We start from the raw sequence: 22,217 nt of genomic DNA, 5'->3' as shown, positions 1-22,217 counted from the left end.
ACTTTTTGACGGGTTTCCAGTGGCATGCAGAATATATCATCCCACGGCAACAGACAAGGCTGTCATTCCATAGATTAGTCTTTATTCAAACGACCAGCAGTCAAATACGCTGCGTTTGAGTTTATGTTTGATTTTTTTTCTCCCATGCTTAGAAAGAATCCTGACAATGGTCTGGGAACGGACCGCCTCTTCAGACACCTAGATCTATTTTTACAAGACGTATCAGCTCTGTATTTCGCGTTTATCGAAGGAAAAGCGACAAACTGACGAGGAGTCATTTGACACCGACGCCGCTCGAGCCACAGGACTTTGTGTGCGAAGTTTGCACCGGTAAGAGGGGGGCCAAGTCGGAGATATCTCGGCCATATCCACGGCATTTTTCCCTGAAAGGTAAGCCTGGAGCGCCTTTATTTTGAATGTCAGTCCTGTACATTTGCGTCTGTTGTCATGCGTGTCCACGTCGGTCCGAGTGTGCTGCTACGATATGAAAAATTGCACGAGTTCAAACAGGGTAGTGACCTATTTTCGGAGACTCTCCAGCGGTGCGCCCATATACTGCAGCCTGGACTCCCAACACTGTCATATTCAAGGCCAGTCGCGGCGGACGTGCCTTTACCGGCGTCTGTGCCATTTACGCACCTCGTCGCTACCTATTTCAACAAGCTTTTCCCCCGCATGTCCGCGTCCTCTCTTAAACTCGCCTCCCCCCTCCGCAACCTTTAGACATTTTTAGAGCAGTATCACAAATCCTGCCCTATATAGGGGCGTTCATCACAGCTCAGCCAGCTGTTGTGCAAGATGCAGGCTTCTACTGAGCTCTCTGATGGTCTGTCACAACATCTGATAAAAGAGTTCAACGTCTACAGACTGCTGACATTCACTTAAAACATGATGGGATGTTGGTAAATACAACTGTGACCACCACATGAGGTACACACCCATAGAACAAATTATGTCAATTCTCAGATTTCCCACATGAAAGACTAAATATGTTATTCTTTCATGTCACCAAGTTTTATGTGAGGAAGTGTGCTTAGTTTTTTTTTAGTTTACCCTTGATTATATATGGCCCACCACCATGGGTTATTTATGCCTAACAACTTCTTCAGTGTGGCTCACTAACTACGACTGGAACTGGTGAAATCGTTGTCTTGCCATTTAACCATTTTTGTTTTGACCAATTCTACATTAGTTGAGGCCAATCATGTAGCACAGGGGGCGAGGATGAGTGCAGGCACACATGCCTAGATAAAGAGCTATTTTCCTCCAATTAAGCAATTCCACTGTCCCTAAGCCTAATTGTGTGCACACTGGGACTGGGTTTGGGATGGACCTTCTCCCCATTGGCTGCCTCCCATGGGCCCATTGTTCCAGAAGATGCCAGGGGAAAGAGCTGAGCTCTGCCAAGGCAGACCTAACAAGCCCTGTGCTGGAGTGGAATAAGGCCTGATCATTAAAAAGCATTAGGCCACAATGCAGATCGAGGCACACTCAGGGGGCTGCAGTTGCATTTTGGATCAGAGGAGGATGGCTGCTTATTTCCAAGGTGACTTTATGAACAATGTAACGTGCGGGTGCATGAGAGAAACCGTCACACAGATATCATATGAGTCTGGAGGAGGTCTGGCCTCAGGCCCACTGGACCTCTCTCTCAGAGTATGTGGGGAAGAGGAGCAGCGAAAGAGGCCGCACAGGCTTTGTGCAGAGGGAGGACATTGACCCCCCCCCTTCCAGGCCCCTGCTATTTAATCCATAACCCCCCTCTGAACTGTGAGCAAAGGTGCTCCGCACATCCTCAGCCTGCTCACCGCATTGTTTATCCAATCAGCTGATGAACAGTTCAGCCTCAGGTCAACCACAGAATCCATCTGACAGAAAGACAGACGGAGAGACGTCTATCAGCGTCGGCACATACCGTGATACTTCTCTTTTCTTACACAGCTCGTGAGTCACTGCAGAGAAGAGGCTCTCAGCGCCGTCGTATAGCCAGATGTCCGCTGGGGTCCAGCTGTGCATCCCTCTGGTGGCATTCCACACTCTCAGGATGTGTGTGTGTGTGTGTTTGTGTAGGCAGCCTTTTATTTTTTTTGCTGTACATTTTCTCATCCTGACTGCATGCTTGGCCAGATGTAGATACTCGGGCAGCTGCTGGGTGCAACAGCTTGCGCAGAGATTTGGTCATAGTTTGACACCGACTTGCTTCATCTGCTGCAATTAGTACGAAAGAAGATCTACCATAAAGGCTTTCCACCACGCCAGTGTCTGAAATCAAATCATGGGTGTGGTGGTCACCTCCCCAATTTTCTCGTGCCTTAAGATTTAGCGCCCCACCACAACTGTCTGACATCATACCCCTGAGGTCCCAAGTTGTGTGAGGGTAAGGCAGCTGCTTTATGGTGGAAAAGGTGGACCCTAATGGTTTATTCCTGCGTCACAGAACAACCACGAGGCTTGTGGTAGGGGAACGGTGGGAGCCCACAGTGCACTTGTACTTAATGCCGTAAACCAGGATAATAAAAGTGCACCACATCTGATGTAAAAAGAAGCACATTCAGTTGATTCCTACATTGCGAATATGGTACCACAAAGAAACTCTCATCTGACATCCACGACAGTAGGTTTTGTTTTTCACACACAGTGTTGTCAGCCTGTTGTGGGGCCAATAAAATATGTTTCCACTGGAGGGGAAAAAACTCTAAAGGAGGATGAGGACCGCTACCAGTAATTGGGTGGAATGTAAGTGGTACAAGCTACAGTGGGAGAGCCAGTGTGAGTGTTTGAATTGATAGCACAGTGGGGTTTCATAGCTGTTGGGGATTACGGTCAAGCTGAAAGGCAACTCAACAGCAGGGGAGAGAGGATTATAGTGGTCAGTGAAAGAGGCAGCATGGAGTGAAAACAAGGCACCTGATACACACTTGCATTTATCTTCACAGGGATCCCCATGACAGATATGTCCTTTACACTTGTAGACAAGACCTCTGTAGCACTCTTGATTTCCCAATCAGACCATTTGTGATTCCTCCACTAGGGTGCCTAACAGATGAAATATGACTAACGTTAGGTTATGTCATGTTGAATGGATTTGCACATCCCAGCTCTTGACCTTTGATTGGGCGGAAAATGTCAGAGTAGATGGATGCAGGACAGGAGATGTCCCTTAAGTGAAATGAGCTAGAGAGAGGACGTGGTGTATGATACAGTATCCATGGTCAGGTTTGGATATCAGACCCTGGACCCCCACACTTAGTTAATCATTTAAAGTTTTTGGCAAATTCTTTGTTATTTTGCAGCTTATAAACCAGTGGAATTCCAACGAGCCACAAGACTGAAGTCATCAATGTAATTTAATTGAAATCTAGGTTGAAACAGAGCTGATTCATTGGCTGAACTAGAGTTAAACTTGAAAATGACAGCGAATGACTCTCTCAGCTCTCATATCACTGCAGTTCAGCTCTGTGCATTGTTTCCGATAAAATCTCGTATCACTAATTATTGCCATGTGTGCAGCAGTGGAGGTGACACACGCATACCTTGGAGCGCTGCAGTGTGATGTGTCTATGTGGGGTGACGGCCAGACTCCTGGGCCCATACAGTAAGAATAGGCGAAGCGGATACAGAGTTTGACTCACACCAACTTGCAAACTGAAGGAGACCAGTGCATACCGCTTTGCTCCCTGGCTGGCCGGGCTCACGAAGCATGCATTTTTCTCCAGTTAAACTGTAACCACTAATCACTCACGGCCTCACTGTTTCCTCCCGGAGCAGACCATTCCTGGGTCCTCAGGGTGGGTTAAAATGCTCCCTCTGGGAATATATGGTCTACCCTTTTTTTAAATCACCTGTGTGGGACATCCCAAACCAGCCCAGGACTCTTGCTCTTTCTGTGAGGATCTGCCACGGTGAAGTTTAGGGGTCAGTTCCTCTGTTGCAAGTCTGCAGGCCTGCATTTCCAAAATAAACACAGACAACTCAGTGCCTCACTCCAGCTACCCCACCCTACCTCTTCTCATTCTCCTTAATGCTCCTTCTGCACTCCCTGCTCAGTGCTTCTATATCGTGAGAGAATTTAGGCTCGCAGAGCCCTTCAGACAATACGCAGACCATGTCTGGGGCTGGGCTCACTTGATGAGGAAAAGTTAAACGGAGAATACAGGAGAAATGCCAATATTTAAAAGAATAACAGCAATGTGAAGGAGCTGTCAGAGAAAAAGTGGAGGGATTAGAGGAAACTCCATTTTGGGTTTCCACCAACATACTTTAATATTTAACTTATAGATGATCATAAACTTGGATCGAGCTGGATCTTTTGGATACCTGGGAGCTTCAAGAAACTGTGAGTTGTGCAGTAATATGCAAACAGCCATGTAGTTTAAGTTGAGACACAGCTGGTTTGTATTGTTATTTACTTGCTTGGCCAACACCCTGGGTTCTCCAGTTTACCATCAATAGCACTACAGCAGTTCAGAGGTATGTATGTATGCGTGTTTGCTTGTTTGAAGAGAAAAGAAAGGGAGGAGTCGGACAAGAGGAATAACATGCTGGGAAGAGAGAGACGGGGGAGAGGGATTGATGGGTTTTTTTAAAGAAGGGGATGAGGTAGAGACGGGTGAGGCATTTCTGAGACTCAAATGAGACTCTCAAGTCTGGGCCTGGGCCCAGCTCCCTGTCTGGGCATATCCAGTCCTGTCAGCTAGCTTCCAGACTTTGCCCCCTTCATCCCCCCCCCCTCCATCCCTGACTCCCCGGGACTCCATCTCGTCCTCGCTTTTAACTCTGCTTCTGCTCCCTCTTTTCCTTCGTCCCTCTCTTGCATTTTCGTCTCCCACTTTCCACGAGCCCCCAGCTCCATACGTGACGCTGACATTATATAAGACGCTCTCCATCTTATACATGCAGTAAAAGGGAGAGAAAAAAAGTTTGGCCTGTAAGTGTTTACCTTCTCTGTGGTGTTGTAGAGATGTTGCCAGCACTAATTTAATTCATATGCACCATGGATGTTTTTTTTCTTATGAGGGGAGCCTTATGTAATTTGGAAATGTTTTTGAGGTTACATTTTGTGAAATAAAGACTTATTCTGACCTCAGATACTACTTTGAAATAGCCTTACTGTTTTAATATGTTTGCTTAAAGTTTTAATAATTTACTTCTAGTGGTCAGCTTGAATAAGGACCAGTCACTACCTTCACACAGCCTGTCTCGCTCTTTAACGGCATGCGATTGTCTCTTAACGCCCCTGCTCCTTGTTTGCTCGGGTCTCAATAAATGGTGCTGTCAGTCATGGTGAGCTTGGCTATTTCTTAATTGATTCTAAATGTCAGTATTAATTCAGGACAGAAGAGTGTGTGTAAGAGCATGACCCTGACCTTTAACACTAATTGAGATCCTCTCTTTGGCTCATTCTGTCCAACTCTGCCAATATACTGTATGATTGCATTTGTCTGTGGCACATTTATTAGCCCTTGCTGTTCAGTGTGTGTCGCCAAATCAAAAGAGGAATCAGCTCCAGATCTTTCTGAAGCTTGTTTCCAACAGATAACACACATGCCTACAAATTCAAATCAAGAGTTTAGTGCTACTCCATTTTACAGCATTATGCTCAACTCTGTCTGTCGCCATCTCACTCGCCCTCCATCTGTCCCTTTGCATCTGTCTCTCTGCTCTCTTTTTCTGCTTCTCTCTCTCGCATGGAGCCGCAAAAGATAAAAGCTGTAGGGTGGAGCCTGTCACTTAGCTGAGCTAGAACACAGAAATACAGAAAGAAAAGGGAGAGGGAGGGAGATAAAGGGAGAAAAGACTGTCATATTGACCTTGTCTTAATGCCAGCCATGGTGGGAGGGGACACGCCGGGGCGGAGGGTTACTCAGAGAAAACAGGCGCTCCATGTGAGGAGGGAGAACACAGTTTAGTTGGCACAGCCTCACAAGGAAAAGACAACACCCGCTTTGTGTGTACATATATATATGTGAGATCATGGCGAGGGAGGCAGAGGGGTTGAAATGGAGCTATAGCAGACAGTATGGGGGGCACACCCAAATTTAAAGAAGCAGGAGCTCCTTGATCACCCTGCAGTGTGTGTTTCCCCCGCGACGCACTCGCACAAATACACATCACGTCACTCCGTCTGCTAATTGCTGTCTGCTGTTTTGTATTTCTCCCTCTTCCTGTTTTCTTCCCCTTTCAATATGCTTTTCTTCATGTTTTGGAAGCTGAGACCCTGCCCTGTGCCTTCTCTCTGTACATATGCACACATTTAGAATCTCATGTTAACAAACACACAGTGACGGAGACACTCCCTGTCCAAAGCACATCTGGCTCTGTGTGCGTGTGTCCCCCCCCCCCCTCTCTCTCCTGAGCAGCGAAGCTGGTGCACAGGTGTGACCAAGCCCTCTCCTGGCCATTCAGAAATTGTGGGGGCAAAGAGCTAGAAAAGGTACGACATCATAGACGTGTCCGATTGGCCTCAGCCACACCGCACAACGATAAAAGAGCGCAAAACCACCACCCTAACCCATGCGTAGCCCCCCAGCCTCCCGGAGGCCGTGTTGCATGAAGCTGTTGTTGGGATCGTATTACCGTGGCTTTTGAATGAGAAGACTTGCTTCCCGGCGAGTTCACTATGTGCCGTTGGCTTATTAAGTTGCAAGCAAATGAAAGTGGCTGGGGTCAGCGTGTAAAGGCGAAAGGGGTTTGTTTCTCATGCGTGTGGTGCCATAATATTCCCGTCCAGGAAATGACTGTGAGACAGGCGCACCCCTCCCAAAGCTGGAGCGGTACCACAGTGCTCTGAACTGGTCTAAACTCCGCTATACACAGGCAGCATGCTGTACACTAATACATGTATGCACAGTCTGTATGGCTGTATACTCAGTGTGTTTATGTGTGCGTCTACTGAATGCCTTTCTCGGATTCTTGAAGTTGTCATTTGCCCAGCAACTGGTGCTGAAATATACCCCGGTTTTGCTGCTTATCTTACCACAGTTTCCATACACCATGTCACCCTTATTAATCTGCCCTCAGCTTGCTGTTAACTGTGTGGGAGAGAGCGAAAGAGAAAGAAAAAGAGATTTCTGGAACTATGCCCTCCTACCCAGTGGCTTAGAACCGGTGCTGGGTTTTCACCAGTGAGGGAAAATCCAAGACATCTCCTGTTGAGTTCAACCGCAGCGCCTTCAGTTATGTTGTGAAAGGAGCTTGAAGTTGTGGTGGTTATTCAGGGACATACTTTCATACATCATTAGGTTTTGGGGTGCACACCTGTGTGCTTCGTTTCGGGCTGAAGCCATTTCTCTTCAGGCTTAAACCTTGTCCTGGGATTTAGGGAGTGGCCTTTTGTTTGTACGTGTGTGCTGAACCTGGTATTTTAAAGATTTAGACAGGTGCCAGTGCTTTGCATTCCTCACCTGACCTCATTTCTGCTGCCTTTAGGGGAGGTCTGCCTCTACAAAAGCCGGCAAACCAGGGGTGAATGTGTGCGTGCATACATGCATGCACATCTGCACATGGGCATCACAAGGTTTCAGCTTTAAGCTTGGCCCTATAAAATCCTGTAACCTCCCTTTCCATCCCTGTCTAAGTGCACTTTGCTTGATAAGATCACTCTTTGCATGCATGCGTCTCTACGGGGCTTAGCATACCACTGCCTATCCATTATACACCACAGTGGAAACACATGCCACCTGCACTGCCCCAGCAATGAAATATGGAGAGAATGACACTTTAGTTTGGAAAAGTACAACTTCCAGAGATTACGTTCAAATGCCAGATCTGACAAAACTACACCTCCAGAAAATATTACTTGGATTTCATACTGCCAGTATAGCTGTTAGAATAATGCTAATGGTGGTGTGAGTCAGCTGGAATGACAGCATTTAGTGTGGGAGTAGCAAAGAACCATCACTTCCGAAACACAGACCCCATCCAGCAACCCCAGCAAAACGGACACAGCTGGTTAGTGGGCTGATGAGACGGCAACGAGCCGGGATGTTGTCTTCCAGAATCAAATCCATTCAAAAGCTTCTCCCATACCTTAAAGGAAACAAGAGTCAAAATAACCCCCACGCACCTCACCACATGCACATAAAACAAAAACATGTTTACCCCAATTTAAGTTGTGAAAATGCACAAACTGTAAAACAGAGCTGTTAACTTTTATCACTGTGCTTTTTCCTCTATGACCCACCACTCTGACAGTCTCAGACAGTTTTTCCTCCCTCGCTCGTTGGCTTCATTTCTTCTTTTCTTTCCTCTCCTGTTGCTTTCCTACTGAGCATGGTGTGGTGACGCCCCTGCTTTAGCTGGCGAGCCAACTCCAGACCCTGTGATTGCGCGCAGGAGTCGGAGGATTGCATCACTGCCTGTGGGGAGAGGCCACAGGAATGGACTGAAAATGGGGGGGGGGGGGGGGGGTAGAGAGAGACACGTGAGAGGGGGTCTATGAGGGAGAAGAAGAGGAGAAAGCGATGAAAGACGTGAGGAAGGACATGAGAGGGAATAGGGCTGAGGGAGATCACGCAACTTTTTTGTTTATATGGAAGTATGGCAGAGCAAAGATGAGAGAGGAGGAGTGAGGGCTGGAGGGAACGCATTCGGTGGCCTGCAGGAGGTAGAGAGGCCCAGCCGAGTTAGTGGGAGGTCAAAGAAAGCCAGGGTGGGGATGTGTTCAAATCTCCTGAGTGTAAAGACAAACACATACCTCTCTCCTCTTCTTCCCCTTGTCTTCTCTCCTCTCACCGACGGTCGTAGGTCTCCTGCTGTGTTCATTGGTTCCCCGCCGCCCTCTGCTGCGCTACGAAACTGCAATGTTGTGAAATGCCCCACGTTATTGTAAGATTACTCACCGCTCTTCAAAGCATGCGGTGCCGTCGTGCGAAGTGCCTCAAGCATTAGTTTTGGGTAGATTTACAGCTCAAACACTCAGTCATGAGTCATTGTCCCATGGAGTTATATCTGTTTACCACTGATTGCCATCCTGATCTTATTGTATAGATTAAACCCGTTTTAGTTGATTTACAACGTATGCGTCGGATTTTGAATAGGAGTAGGTGGGATAAAAACTAACCAGTGACTGAAAACACATGTTGCAACACGTGGCCCCTCAATCACATACTGGTCATGTCGTATAGCAGCTACTAGGGAGTCTAATAAATTGACTGTGGCTTGGGGAAAGTTTCCTAGCCTCATGCCAATGTGCAGCTACTCTCTCCCCCTATACCTGCCTCTTCTCTTTTCATTTACTCTCTCAAAAAAAATCGAATGATATTTGCACATTCTGGCCCCTTCAAATTAATTACATGATGAAAAATAAATCTCAAGAGCCTTGCATATCAAAACTCAAATTCTTATTTGTAAAAGGAAAAGCATTATTATATTTATCTAGTAATGCATACTTCCCTTGAAATTCATTCATCATCCTTCTGCCCATCCATCCCCACCCCACCAAGAGTCAAGTCAGGTCACTGTGTCGTGTGCTAATCCTGGGTTGAGCAGGTCATGAGGCTTACTGACACAATGTGAAATCTCAGTCAGATGGCTGTTCATAGATCATTCATGGCTTAATCTCACTGTACGACAGACTAAGTGGAATTGCTGTGCTGTTGTCAGGCCTCTCTGGATGCTATTAAAATGCAGAGTCTGGTGGAGTGTTTTCTGTCAAATTATAATTATGTAGCACTAACAATCTCCCTGTAATGTTTAATTCAGCCTGTTCTGCTATTAATATAAAGTCTCTGATCAAAATCCACAATGTCAGAAGTGTATTCTTTACAGTGTTTTCTGCACAAACGTCTGCATCCTGTAGGTTTAAAATGCATGCTTTTATTTGCCAGTGTGCATGTCAGGTCCATGACATAATACCACAATAAATTCCTGATACGTAGCATGTACCGAGATATTCTTTTTTATTATTGAGTAATCAGACAACTATTGTGGTCTGTAAAATTTGAAAATTGCTCGTCATCCCGGAGCCAAAGGTGACAACATCAAATGCATTGTTTTGTTAAACAAACAGTCAAAGAGAAGCTTTATTTATTAAACCTAGTATTTAGATTTTGTATCCAGTATGAATGTCCAGTACACACCGATTCCCATTTACCAAACTGTGTGGCTAAATGTCCCATAATTCATAACCAAAGCTTGGAAAGCAGGGAAAGCTGGTGTCGGACTGCTCATATCATCGTTTGCATCCTAACAAAAATGTTAATGTTGAGATATCACTCGTTGTTGAGAGATCGCGTGCTCTTCCTTTCTCATGTAGAAGTCCCCTTTGACAACAAACCACAAGTGCGACCCGCCCTCCTCGCTCTGTGCCTCCCTCCCTCCCTCCCTTCCTCCTGGCACCTTCCCTCCCCGCCTGCCCTCTGCCTGGAATTCCTCAGCGTCTGAACACTCTGGCTGGAGGCCATCAGTAGCTCACTGAGAAGCTTCCTGTTGCACTCTCTCCCTCCTTCAATCCGTCTATACCTCCCTTTTTTCTTTCCTTCCTTCCATCTCGTGTCTCCCCCGTCTCGTGTGTTGTCTCAGATTTTTCCCCTCCTCTCCTCCATTGCATCGTTATCTCTTGATTTTGCATGCTCACACTTTGTGGATGATATTCTCTTTTCAAAACCCTAAAAGAACAAGTGGCAATCTTGTACTTATTTCTCTCTAGGTTGAACCATGTGGGCACATTTGTCACTTTGTCTCTGAATCTCAGGCGTTGTGACTCCAGTGCTTCAACAACTTGTCTTTTTCCTCAGTAGCCCATCCAACAGTGGCTCCATGCATGCTGCTATTACGTAATCCTGTGTACGATCCAGTGTGCTTTTCTGCAACAGGAGCGAAGGGAATGGGGAGAGGTTTAGACTGAAATTAAGAGTAAGTAGTATGCATTCATCATTTTTGAAGAAATTGTGTGAATAGTGTAAATAATTTGGCAACTAAGCCAGGTAAAGGTTACAGTAGTAGGCGAGCATGAAAGAGAATCATAAAATGAAAGAGGAAGCTGAGCGGTGAACGTGAGGGAAAAACAAAAGCAAAGAATAGAGGAGTAAAGAGAGAGAGAGAGAAAGAAGGAATGAGAGGCCCCAAGGAGGAGGAGGAGGAGGAGGAGTGGAAACTGAGGTTTCCTGTCTGAGGAGTCAGCTGGCTGAGGAGGACAGAGGCAAGAGTAGAAAATCTCTCAGCTGTGTGTGTTTGTGTGTTGAGTGATCCATCAGTGGTGAAGGGCGTTTGCGGGGGCTGTGGCTCAATCGTGTATGTGTCAGTGGAGGTGGCGTCTCTTACCTCAAGAAACGTCAGCAGCAGTGACAAAAGTGGGAATGAAGGAGTGACCACTTGTGTTTCCAAATCAGTAACAAACAAACTAATGTCTATTAACCTGTCTCTCCATAGTCTAACTGTCTGTTTACTTGGCAGTGATATACCTGAAGTCCATGTACACGCTTTGATCACTTAAATCCGATTATTCGAAGAACAGTGTGTGCGGAAACCTGCCTAAAACGTGCCAGGTTGTTTATTCTTGAAGATGTGAAACCCAAATGTCAGGGGTCAGAGTTCACACCACACCCACGCCTCAATCAGTCACCTTTGACCCCTCCCCTCCCCACCTGGTGGATGTAAAAACCAGTTGGTCTAGACACGACCCACGCTGCAACTGCAGGTCTTTACATATCACTGTTAAACCACAGAATTACAAAACCAACAGAAACACTAGTTTACTAAACAGAGTTGTTTACCTTCAGTTCATGTGGTCACTGCAATGTTGCGCTGGACAGAATGAGTAACTTTCTAATGGAGCTGTGGTGAAGACTTGTCAGACAGTTCACGTGAAGGAAATAAAATGGTAAACTGTGCCGTAGCATTGAGAAGTGTCGGAACACACTAATTTCAAGATAACCACAGCCTCAAAAGGACACTGAGTTGCATCACAACAAGATTTGCAGAATTGCGTCTTTCTGCAAGAACAGCAGTGTTTTAAGTGGTTTATGTCCTTCACACCAACCATCACTTCAAAAGTTGTGAGACGTTCCCACCACTTTCTCTCTCTCTCTGAGTTCTGTGTGTTTGTGTGTGGAAATGAAAAAGAGAGAGCAAAGAGCCCCAGGGAGGGATGGCTTACCTCCTACAGACCACCTCCCAAGGTCCCAGCAGGAGGCAGATTAAGTTACCGCCAACCTCAGAGGGGGTCACACAAAACGTGTGCGCACACACATTCTCTTGCAGAAAATAAAATATTACTCAATACGATTTCATGCCCTGTAACATAATCGTCTTGTGCCGCACGGCTTTGTGTTTGCCGGTGCTTTTTGTTGGCTCTCGCTTCTGCGGCATCAGATGGAGCAGACTGAGCCGATACGCGATCCTCCCTCAGATCAGATCAGGCTAGAGATCAATCGGTCGGAGTGGGGGGGTGAAAGGTCAGCTCTGATCCATGTGAGCCCAGCCTCGGAGCATGGAGGTGTTGAAACACATAGCCCTCCTTTGACCAGATGCCCCCACTTTTGCTAGCTCACCCATCGGCCAACTCCCACACCCTCCAACCTCGACCCGTGTTCACCCCAAACGCACACACACGCCTCATCAAAGGGCAGTTTCCTTACGCAGTGGGGTGGATGTGGGACTCGGGTGGGAAAGGGTTATGCAGGGGAATAGGTGACCGGGGTTGCCAAAGAGGACACACACAAACCTCTCTTTCAGGACTCCTCTTCCTCTTCCACTTCCTCCTCCCTTCATCCTCACCCTAGTGTATCCTTACTGTGGCCCCTTCGGTCATCCCTCCTCTCTCTCTCTCTCTCTGCTGTAGCCTGTGTTTACTCTGCTAGAGAGAGAGAGAGAGAGAGAGAGAGAGAGAGAGAGAGAGAGAGAGAGAGAGAGGGCCCAGAGAAGGGACAATGCCGCCTTTCAGAGAGACTGTCGACCCCACGGCTGAGCAAGGAAGTCTGCATGGGGGCCAGCCAACACCCCTTCCACAAACTTCACAGCCATCCGCCACTGAGCTTTACACACACACACACACACACACACACACACACACACACACACTTGCATATCACGCCAACACCATACTCCTTCCTTCACTGTATATCATTCTTTCTCTCGGTCGCCCTTTCTCTTTGTCTCACATTTCCCACAATCCCCCCTCTCAGTGGCTGTTGCTGTTTGGAGGACGTAGTCGAGATCCCCTAACTTCAGTCCAAGATCCATACTCTGTGAGTCACTTTCCAGCCAGTCTCTACTGTTTCTCCACTAAGAAATAATCATGAGGGTGGGCTGAGGTGAAATCCAGCAGTGGGGACAGATTCACCAGAAGCTCCCCACGGGGAACACATTAGTGCGGGATTGACTGCCTTGGGTGAAGCGGGTATTGTAGATATCTTATGACCTGCTGAGTTTCATCGGAAGTCAGAAGAGAGTTTGTTTGTCATGCCTGTTTCTTTGAAAAAATGTCTTTGAGAACGCACACACAGAGATATGTAGACCAATGTGAGCCTATAGGCAAGCAGTACGCCATGCTTTATTCACCAGACGCTTTCAGCTACCTTATCTTCATCCTGGTATTGTTTGAGGCTGTGCACAGTTACGATTAATAAATCACAGTAGATATTTATTTCATTTTAATTCATACTCAACAGCCTCTATGAAGAGACATAATTGTGCTTTAGTTCAACATTATAAGAAGGGTAAATATGCTGTAGGGCGGCAATTAGCAATTAGTTCCATTGTCAATTAATCTGGGGATTATTTTTGAGATATTGAGACAGATAGACAGATAGATTTACTTTTTTATTTCCAAATTGGGAAATTATATTTCTACAGCAGCAACCCTAATAGTAAATCCAGTACATACAACACTAGAGATAGATATCTACAGAATACACAGTATAAAGAATAAATTACAATACACTATAAATACACCAAACCACAACAAATATGAACTATAAACATAGGATAACATACTATATAATATATACATATAACAGAAATTAGTGACAAAATGCCCACCATGAATTCCCAGAGTCCATGGTGATGTCCTAAAAAGTGCTTGTTTTATAAAGGAAGAACATTTCCAGAGCTGGAAATGATTGATTGATTATCAAAATTTGTTGCTGAGTAATTTTCTGTCGGTGGACTAATGGATTGATCGACTTATCTTTTCAGCTTTAATATGCTGAAGTGAAAAAATAATGTAACCTCATTAAGTAAAATGCTAGAAGCAAGTTCACTGCTTTGGAAACAACTGAACTATTTACACACATAACACACATACTTACTTAGAATTAAAAGGACAAAATGGCTAAAATGTTTACTCTATTACAGCTCACTGCAGATTTAAACTGACCTTTCTCCTTCTATGCAACAGGCCGAATGATACCAACAATGCTCTTCATTATAACGGGGAAAGGACACATTTTTAATAAATTGGCTATACATTCTATTATGGAGGTTTAGTAATGGTTTGCACGTGGAGCAGCCGCCTGAGAGGAGCTTTTGTGTGTGGAGACTCTTGTAGTGTCTCTCCGCTGGTCACACAGGGAGAGCTGTAGGATCACGTGTTGATCACTTTGAGGTGCCAAAATGAGTTATATTCCAGATTTATATGGATCAAAAAAGTTCCATATCTGTTTCTCATCGTGTTTTACAGCCTTGATTATAGCACGGCCAGTGTCCTGTTTGTCCCTGCAGCTGATAGGAGTAGGATTTATAGAAAGGTTAAGCTGATTCTCGGTCTCAGGGTAAGAGCTTTTACTCGAATAAAGTGGCTGACAGACAATTCTATGCTACTTTGGCCAAACAACAAAGCCAAAAGTCTTGGCAGGCTGTGTGGTAGGAGTTACAGTAAGTTAGTCATACGCACCCAATCCAGAGAGAGAGAAACAGAGATGTGGTATCAACCGCAGCTTGTTCTAAATGAGGATCATATCCGCTCTGACTGATCTAAAGATGTTTATTTTCATAGCTAATGGCAGTGCTTGACCACATAACAAACTCTTAGAGCAACAGCCAGTAATACACTTTTATCATTACACGATTGTCCTGGGTTTAACTGATGGAGCTAATAATAATAATAAATTAAGCATGTGTCAGGGTATAATGGACACATTTAGCAAAGTCGAGGATGATGGAGACATTATTACACAATGAAGAAGGGACACATATACCCCCAAGAGACAAACACAAGTGGGCCTTACTGTATCTGTTAATTGTCAAAATGATCTTAAAGATGCATACACATTTGTATTGGCTGCTCTAATCAATCCTCCATTCTGTGCTGAGATCCCTCCTTAGAGCAACTTACGAAACTTGATGTCAAGATCAAGATGAACCGGTGGGTCATGTGCTATCCTAGTGGGGTCTATAATCAGATACAATCCAAAGGGAATTTTTGCCTAATACAATTCTCTATTTGCATGTGGAAACATACATGTGTATATATATATATATATATATATATATATATGTATGCATCAAAACAGAAAGAGCTCACTGATAATGCCATAATGCTGCCCTGTGTGCATGTTCATACAGTATGTTCCTCTGTTTGCATCAGGACATGTGTGTATCATCATCCTCTTATCTATGGCTGATTGAGTCTTTACACCCCCTCCTCTCCCTCTGGTTGTGTGTACGTTTGTGTGTGTGTGTGTGTGTGTGTGTGTGTGTGTGTGAGCTGGTGGCCATCCCTCGTTGGGCTGGTGAACCTGCTGACCTCTCTGCTCCGTGCCTCCCAGACACAAGGGCTTCTCATGTGGCCCCTAGCCAGTCGCTCTCAAAGCCCACCATTCACTCCCAACCGTGGCTTCTGTGAGTGTGTGTCGGCATGTGTGTGAGAGAGAGGGAGGAAGAAGGGGGTGAATTTGTTGAAATTACAGTTTGATTAATTGCTTGTGTGCGTGTGTGCGTGTGTGTGTGTGTGTGTGTGTGTGTGTGTGTGTATCTACACTCAACATGCACACTTGGAGCTGCTCTACATGAACTCCAGCAGAAAAAAAGGACACCCTGCAACTGTGTGTGTGGACGGAAAATGCTTTGAGGAGATGTGTGTGTGTGTGTGTGTGTGTGTGTGTGTGTGTGTGTGTGTGTGTGTGTGTGTGAGGCCGGAGAGAAGGAGCAGTGAACCCTAATACATTGTGTTGAATAGAGAGCTCGGCTTTAAACCAGCAGTACTGTACTAGCACCGCCTATATGTGCGGAGCAGAACACGCTGGATGAAGAGGAGTAGACTCCATTTGTGCATTTGTTGACATTTAAGTTGAAAGGATGGTCTATACTTCATTGCAAGGTACAACACAGGGATGCTGGCTCAGTCTGATGGCAGAGGAAGACGACAACTAAAACTCAAGATGAAAGTAAGATGAAACTTCCTGCTCACAACCCTCAGGCTGGGTCCAGAGGTCAGTGTGTTTAGAGGAGGGAGGAGGTGGAGGGAGTAGGTGCAGCTGGACTTGAAGGCCCCGGGAGGAGGGGGGGGGGGGGGGGGGTCGCTGGTGGGTCGCTGGTGGGTCTCAAAGGTCCATGGGGATTGAAGGTGCACACTGTGGGGGCTGGGGTGGGGGGTGATGTGACAGGGTGCAAGGGCCTGTGACTGGCCGAGGGGTGGGGTTAAGCAGAGCTGGCGGTGAGGGTGACCATCTGGATTGGATTGTACAAATTCCTCAGGAAGAGTGTGTGAGTAAAGGTCAGCATGGAAGAAGAGGAGGGGGTCACTCAGATCTCTTATGGTTGTGTGTGTTTGTTTTTTCTTCTTTCTTTTTTCAGTTTACGATTGTGGTCTGTTTACCATTGTTGGGGAGTATGTCTTAACCAGTGGGAATGTGAGAAACTTTCTACAACATTCACGTGGGAAATATTGCAGGTTTTGAGAATCTGTCACTGTCTCACGTCGGAACGCAGCGCTTCATTGTATGTGTGGTTTTATGAAAACCAAGCTATTCTTCATTGGCCGCGCTCGGCCTAACTCTGCCCCTCTGTGACTGTTTGTGCAGGTGGGAGGTCAGCGGTTTGTGGTCATGCTGTCCCTGGACGAGCCCCTGGACCTGAAGCTCCCTCGGCGACCGAATGGGTGGGACAGAGGGGCGCGCTCTCCCCCCATCTCCCCGCTGCACCCCAAGCGAGCTCGCCAGCTCCGCATGGCGGATGATGGCACCGCAGTCATAGAGCCCGCCTCGCCGGCATCTCCACACACAGGTAACAACAAAGCAAGAGTCTGCAGTCATGACTTCAGCTCTGTTAGGCTGCATTTAGGCACAGTTGGGGCCTGAGCATGCTAACATGCTCCAGATGCTAATGTGGTGATGTTTAGACGCATATTATTTTTACCATGTGAACAAAAGTGGTGGACCAACAGAACCATGCCACGAGAGACCCCATATCAAATCCCCAAGGTGAGAGGTTTTCTTAACAAGTGTGTGTGTGTGTGTGTGTGTGTGTGTGTGTGTGTGTTTTCTCAGGTGTGCAGGTGGTCCCCCATGATCGGGCAGACACCCCCACACCCCCTGCGGTGGACCTGAGCATGTCTCCCTCCTCTCGCCACACTGCCAGCTCTCCAGAAATGACCAACGGCAACTACATCCCCTCAGGAGTGAGTATGACTACACTAGGGCTGTCCTCAATCAAAGACATTCGTGGTCGACTTACACTCTTACTATTTTGTCAAATAATAAATTGATCGATACAGAACGACTAATCGACCAAAGAAATCAAATAATGAGACAAAAACGGTCGATAAGTCAACTCAATCGACTAAGAGGTGGCAGCCCAAGACTAAACTTAAACTGACCTACTTACACACCTTATTTTGCCCTCCACTACCTCTATTGTCTCCCATCTCCTCGTTGACCTCCGTGTTGTTGAAAGAGTAAACACTGTCTCAATGCAGTAAACGCTTTCCTGTCTACAGCGGAGAGTGACTCAGCCTGCTGGGGTCAGCAAGTCAGGAACAACATTGGGTTGTGTCACACTCTCAATAAGGGAATCAGGCTTTGCAAGGGGTGGGAGGCTTGTGTGTGTGTGTGTGTGTGTGTGTGTGTGTGTGTGTGTGTGTGTGTGTGTGTGTGTGTGTGTGTAAGTAAGAGGGGGGGGGGGTAGCTTTTATCAAACACCTCTTGTGTCCCCAACAAATGCCTCTATCTGCTTAACTTGCACTCAGTGGTCCCACTGACATGCAAGTGTGTGTGTGTGTGTGTGTGTGTGTGTGTGTGTGTGTGTGTGTGTGTGTGTGTGTGTGTGTGTGTGTGTGTGTGTGTGTGTGTGTATAATCAAATTTAAGACAAGGTACAGCCATGCAGACCTCACGCCCCCTAATTCAATTCCCTCCCAATTGAATTGAGACACGCTGGCTGGGACCATTCAGCCGCCCCGCTGAGTCCTAGATAGCCCCCGACCCCACCATCACAGATACTCTACACTTTACTTATCCCCAGTGGACGCAGATAGGATGCTTTCGGTCCCCACTTACTCTCTCTCTCTCTCTCTCTCTCTCTCTCACACACGTACAAAAGTAAGCGTTTGTTATACAGAACAGCTGCACACACACTCACATGTTCTCTCCCCTTCAGCATCTCACTAACCGGCTCACAAACCTTTTAAAAATTCCCCTTTTCACCAATACTCCTCTCAGTTTTCTGCTTGAGATAAGTCAGCTCTGTGTGGGTGTGCATGTGTGTGTAAGCCGGTGCATTAGCTCTTTGAGCCCCAGCTGAGGTTCAATGAATCTTGCAGCTCTCATGCCGAGCTCGGGGTGTAGGGAGGTTTTGTAGCACGCAGCAGGTGACTACAAGAGAAACAGTGGAGTTTTGAAGGAAGACTTGGAGATCAGTTGTTCTGTACTCCATTGACAAAAATAAAGACTTTTGTCTCTATCAAGTTATTTTCTTAGTGAGGCCAACAGTACCTGTTTGTGTCACCCAGCTGATGGTCTATTGTCAATTATGCCGTGTAGATGGTGCTATCAGAGCAGCAGTCTTTACCTTTTTGAACTAAAGCTAAACATGTGCATGGTTCAGTCTTTTGTGTGCAGTGGATTAATAATCCTGTTGCTCTTTTTTTCTGTTTTTCTGCTCATTTACCAGAACTCTCACATCTCACAGGCCTTTCAGTTTTTCGTGCCAATCGGAGCTGGGGCTGGACTTCACCTGCCATCCTCCATGTTCATTGGCCAGACTAGTGACAAGAGAGCCTCTCCTGACCTATCAGCGGATGAACAGCTGGCCTGCCACTGGAAGAAGGTACGACCAAGAGAGTAAAACCTATTTTATGAACCTGTTGTTTCCAAACTAAGATCAACTCAAAATATCATTATCATCACATACAATTCATTTGGAATGCTGGATGTTTTCTCTCCTCTAGTGCCACCTGCTCTTTGACTCCCTGCAAGACCTGGTGGACCATGTCAATGACTTCCACGTCAAGCCTGAGAAGGATTCTGGGTACTGCTGCCACTGGGAGGGCTGTGCTCGCAAAGGGAGGGGTTTCAATGCTAGGTGAGAAAATCAAACACTTGGGTAATTTATTAAGTGTACGTATCAGTGGAGAATTAAAGAGGAATTCATTTTTTTTGTTTTGCTGCAGGTACAAGATGCTCATCCACATCCGCACTCACACTAACGAGAAGCCCCATCGCTGTCCCACCTGCAACAAGAGCTTCTCACGCCTGGAGAACCTCAAGATACACAACCGGTCACACACAGGTCAGTGGTACAGCCGCACCCAGTACGCCACCGCTTAAGTCAAAACGCTTTCATTCTTATTTTTGTAAAGTAAAATTGTGAGATTTGGTCACTGCATTCACAACATTTGGATCATTTCTCCTTCACTGCAGGTGAAAAGCCCTACATTTGTCCATACGAGGGTTGCAACAAGCGCTACTCAAACTCCAGCGACCGCTTCAAGCACACTCGCACGCACTATGTGGACAAGCCTTACTACTGCAAGATGGTGGGCTGCCTGAAGCGCTACACAGACCCAAGCTCTCTCCGCAAGCACATCAAGGCCCATGGCCACTTTGTGACTCAGGAGCAGGGCTCCTCGGGTGGGGTGGGCTCGCTGCTGAGGGGGAGTCAAAGTGGAGTGCTTGCTGGCGAAGGGGGCAAGGATTCAGAGCTGTCCTATGTGAGTGCGGCCCACATTATCATCCCAGGGGCAGCGGCTGCTTTCCTTGGAGGCCATGCTCTGCAGGGTCTGGGTGGTGCCCTTCCCATGTCCCCCCTCAGTCCCAGGCCGCTGGATCTCAGCGCACTCGGTTGCCCCGGCTCACCTCCAGGCAGCCTGGGAGGCGCGTCCATCCTGTCCTTCAACGGCTCCGCGCTGGGCCTGACCAAATCCCCTCTGCTCTCCGCAGGCTTCCCCTCCTCGGCCCTGGGCCTGTCGATGATGCCCGTGTTGGGGGCCTCGTCTGAGCGCAGGTCCCACAGCCAACAGGCCAAGAGGAGACGGGGGGAGGAGGCAGAGAACGAGGTGACCGGGGGGGTCTTGAACCTCTCCACGGGATCCCATGATCCCCTGTCCTGGGTGGTCATCCCCCCAGGCACCGTGGTGCTCAAGCCAGCTGTGGTCAACTGATACATACATATGTATCGCGCACACACGCGCACACACGCGCACACACACACACACACACACACACACACACACACACACACACACACACACACACACACACACACACACACACACACACACACACACACACACACACACACACACACACACACACATTCCAGAAGAGCTCAGGGGGTCAGGATGGGAGGGTGAACGCCATAGTGGGGGTACACACGGTCAAAGGTGATGGGGACTGGCTCGCACAATCAAATCCAGGCAATGCATTTCAGAGAAACGGAGAAAAACTATAGAAACTCATCAAACCCTCAATCAGCAAAACAATAGATAACACTACACCTCACAAGAAACAAGTACATAAAGCAAGCGTCTTGTATTGATGGGAAACTAACTTGGGGCCCAAGAACTCTGTTCAGGACTATATATGGCTCCGTATTTCTATCACAAGGCTCGACAATGGGCTCCTCTTTGCTCTCTTATTTTATATTTTGTTCTTTATTCATTCCTGTTTCCTTGATGTGACAGTCTTAGTGCTCTGTGTTCTTACAAAAGTCCTGATTCATTGATAAGTATTTATATAACTGTACTACATAGACAGTGTGCCTCCAGCGTAGCAGTGAGATAGATATACCGTGTAACTGAATGACGCACTCACAGTTAGGCAAAACTTGCACGTAATAGGACGATTCTCCACAGTTGATTTTGAAGTTATGACCTATTTTTCACAGGCGGCTGTGATTAATATGATTCAGACAGGCTTGCCAAACCAAAGCAAGTGAACTCAAACGGTCTTGGATTTGCAGTTTCAGCTCTGAGACAGTTCATTTAAACACAGCACTTAATAGTGTCAACTGGGTATAGTACTGAAACCTCCAAACTGCTGCTAACCTCTCAGCTCCCTCAGTGTAACATGAACTGGGAGAGAGCACTTTTGACAATCTGTCCCCAGTTTGGGGAGGGTGACCGAGATGGACCAGCCTAGTCCACCAGAATGTGTGCAGACTAGGGGCTTTTAGGGCACAGAGCGAACTGGTGACTTAACACAGACAGAGGGTGTTGCATCACCTGACAATGACCATCACTTACTTACTTTTACACAAGTGATATATAAACCACCAGTGTGTCTGGCTCCCCCCTCTGGCAGGACTCGATACACAACGTCTCCGCTCTCCATTTACAGAACTCGCACTTCTTTTCACTTCTGGATTGTCCAGCTGCTTTCCCGTAATTGAATCAACACGGCCAGTTTGTGTATGAAAGGGCCACTGTGGCGATAAACACTAGTGTCTTGTTTTTTAAAAAGCGAACTGACCTGAAACCAGCTGTGAAAAACAGGTGGTCGTCCAGTCAAAGCCCAAACTTAGCCTTGTCGGTTGAAGTTTTGTCCCAAGTTCAACAAGTCCCCATGCTGTGCCAAAAATACCTGGAGAGGGATGTACGTATTGTGCCACAGAGGGGGTTGTGAAGCACTCAATGCCACATACAGCTGGACTGACTAGAAAGCCACACTATTGCAAACTGCCTCATTTTACGCTGTCCAAAGGGGCAAGAAAAAAAAAGAAGACTCATTTGACGTCTGGGGAAACTTTTCTCACGGTTCGATTAAGCAGTCTACACGCACTTACCACATATATTCCTTACATGTTTTACAAAATGTTACTGCCAAGTAATGGTTCTTTAAAAAA

The 22,217-nt window shown here is 46.7% G+C and overlaps 1 protein-coding gene across 2 annotated transcripts; it reads left to right on the top strand.

Moving 5' to 3' along the window:
- The first annotated feature begins 38 nt into the window (after nt 1–38).
- On the top strand, nt 39–20,666 carry glis2b (GLIS family zinc finger 2b). 2 transcript variants are annotated; one of them, XM_068718312.1, is made up of 7 exons: nt 39–390; nt 16,962–17,163; nt 17,427–17,557; nt 19,065–19,202; nt 19,324–19,457; nt 19,546–19,664; nt 19,796–20,666. In XM_068718312.1, exons 2-7 carry the CDS (start codon nt 16,986–16,988, stop codon nt 20,533–20,535), a joined length of 1,440 nt encoding a protein of 479 aa, XP_068574413.1. In that variant the 5' UTR covers nt 39–390; nt 16,962–16,985; the 3' UTR covers nt 20,536–20,666. The 2 variants fall into 2 exon arrangements, with proteins under 2 accessions (XP_068574413.1, XP_068574412.1); XM_068718311.1 differs by having other exon boundaries at nt 19,047–19,202.
- Nucleotides 20,667–22,217: the final 1,551 nt, after the last annotated feature.

Source organism: Cebidichthys violaceus, unplaced genomic scaffold, assembly GCF_023349555.1.
Source record: "Cebidichthys violaceus isolate CVI_PGR_0920_01 unplaced genomic scaffold, fCebVio1.0.p SCAF_23, whole genome shotgun sequence".
In the NCBI taxonomy this organism is placed as follows: Eukaryota; Metazoa; Chordata; class Actinopteri; order Perciformes; family Stichaeidae; genus Cebidichthys; species Cebidichthys violaceus.
This window is presented reverse-complemented; position numbering and strand designations above follow the sequence as displayed.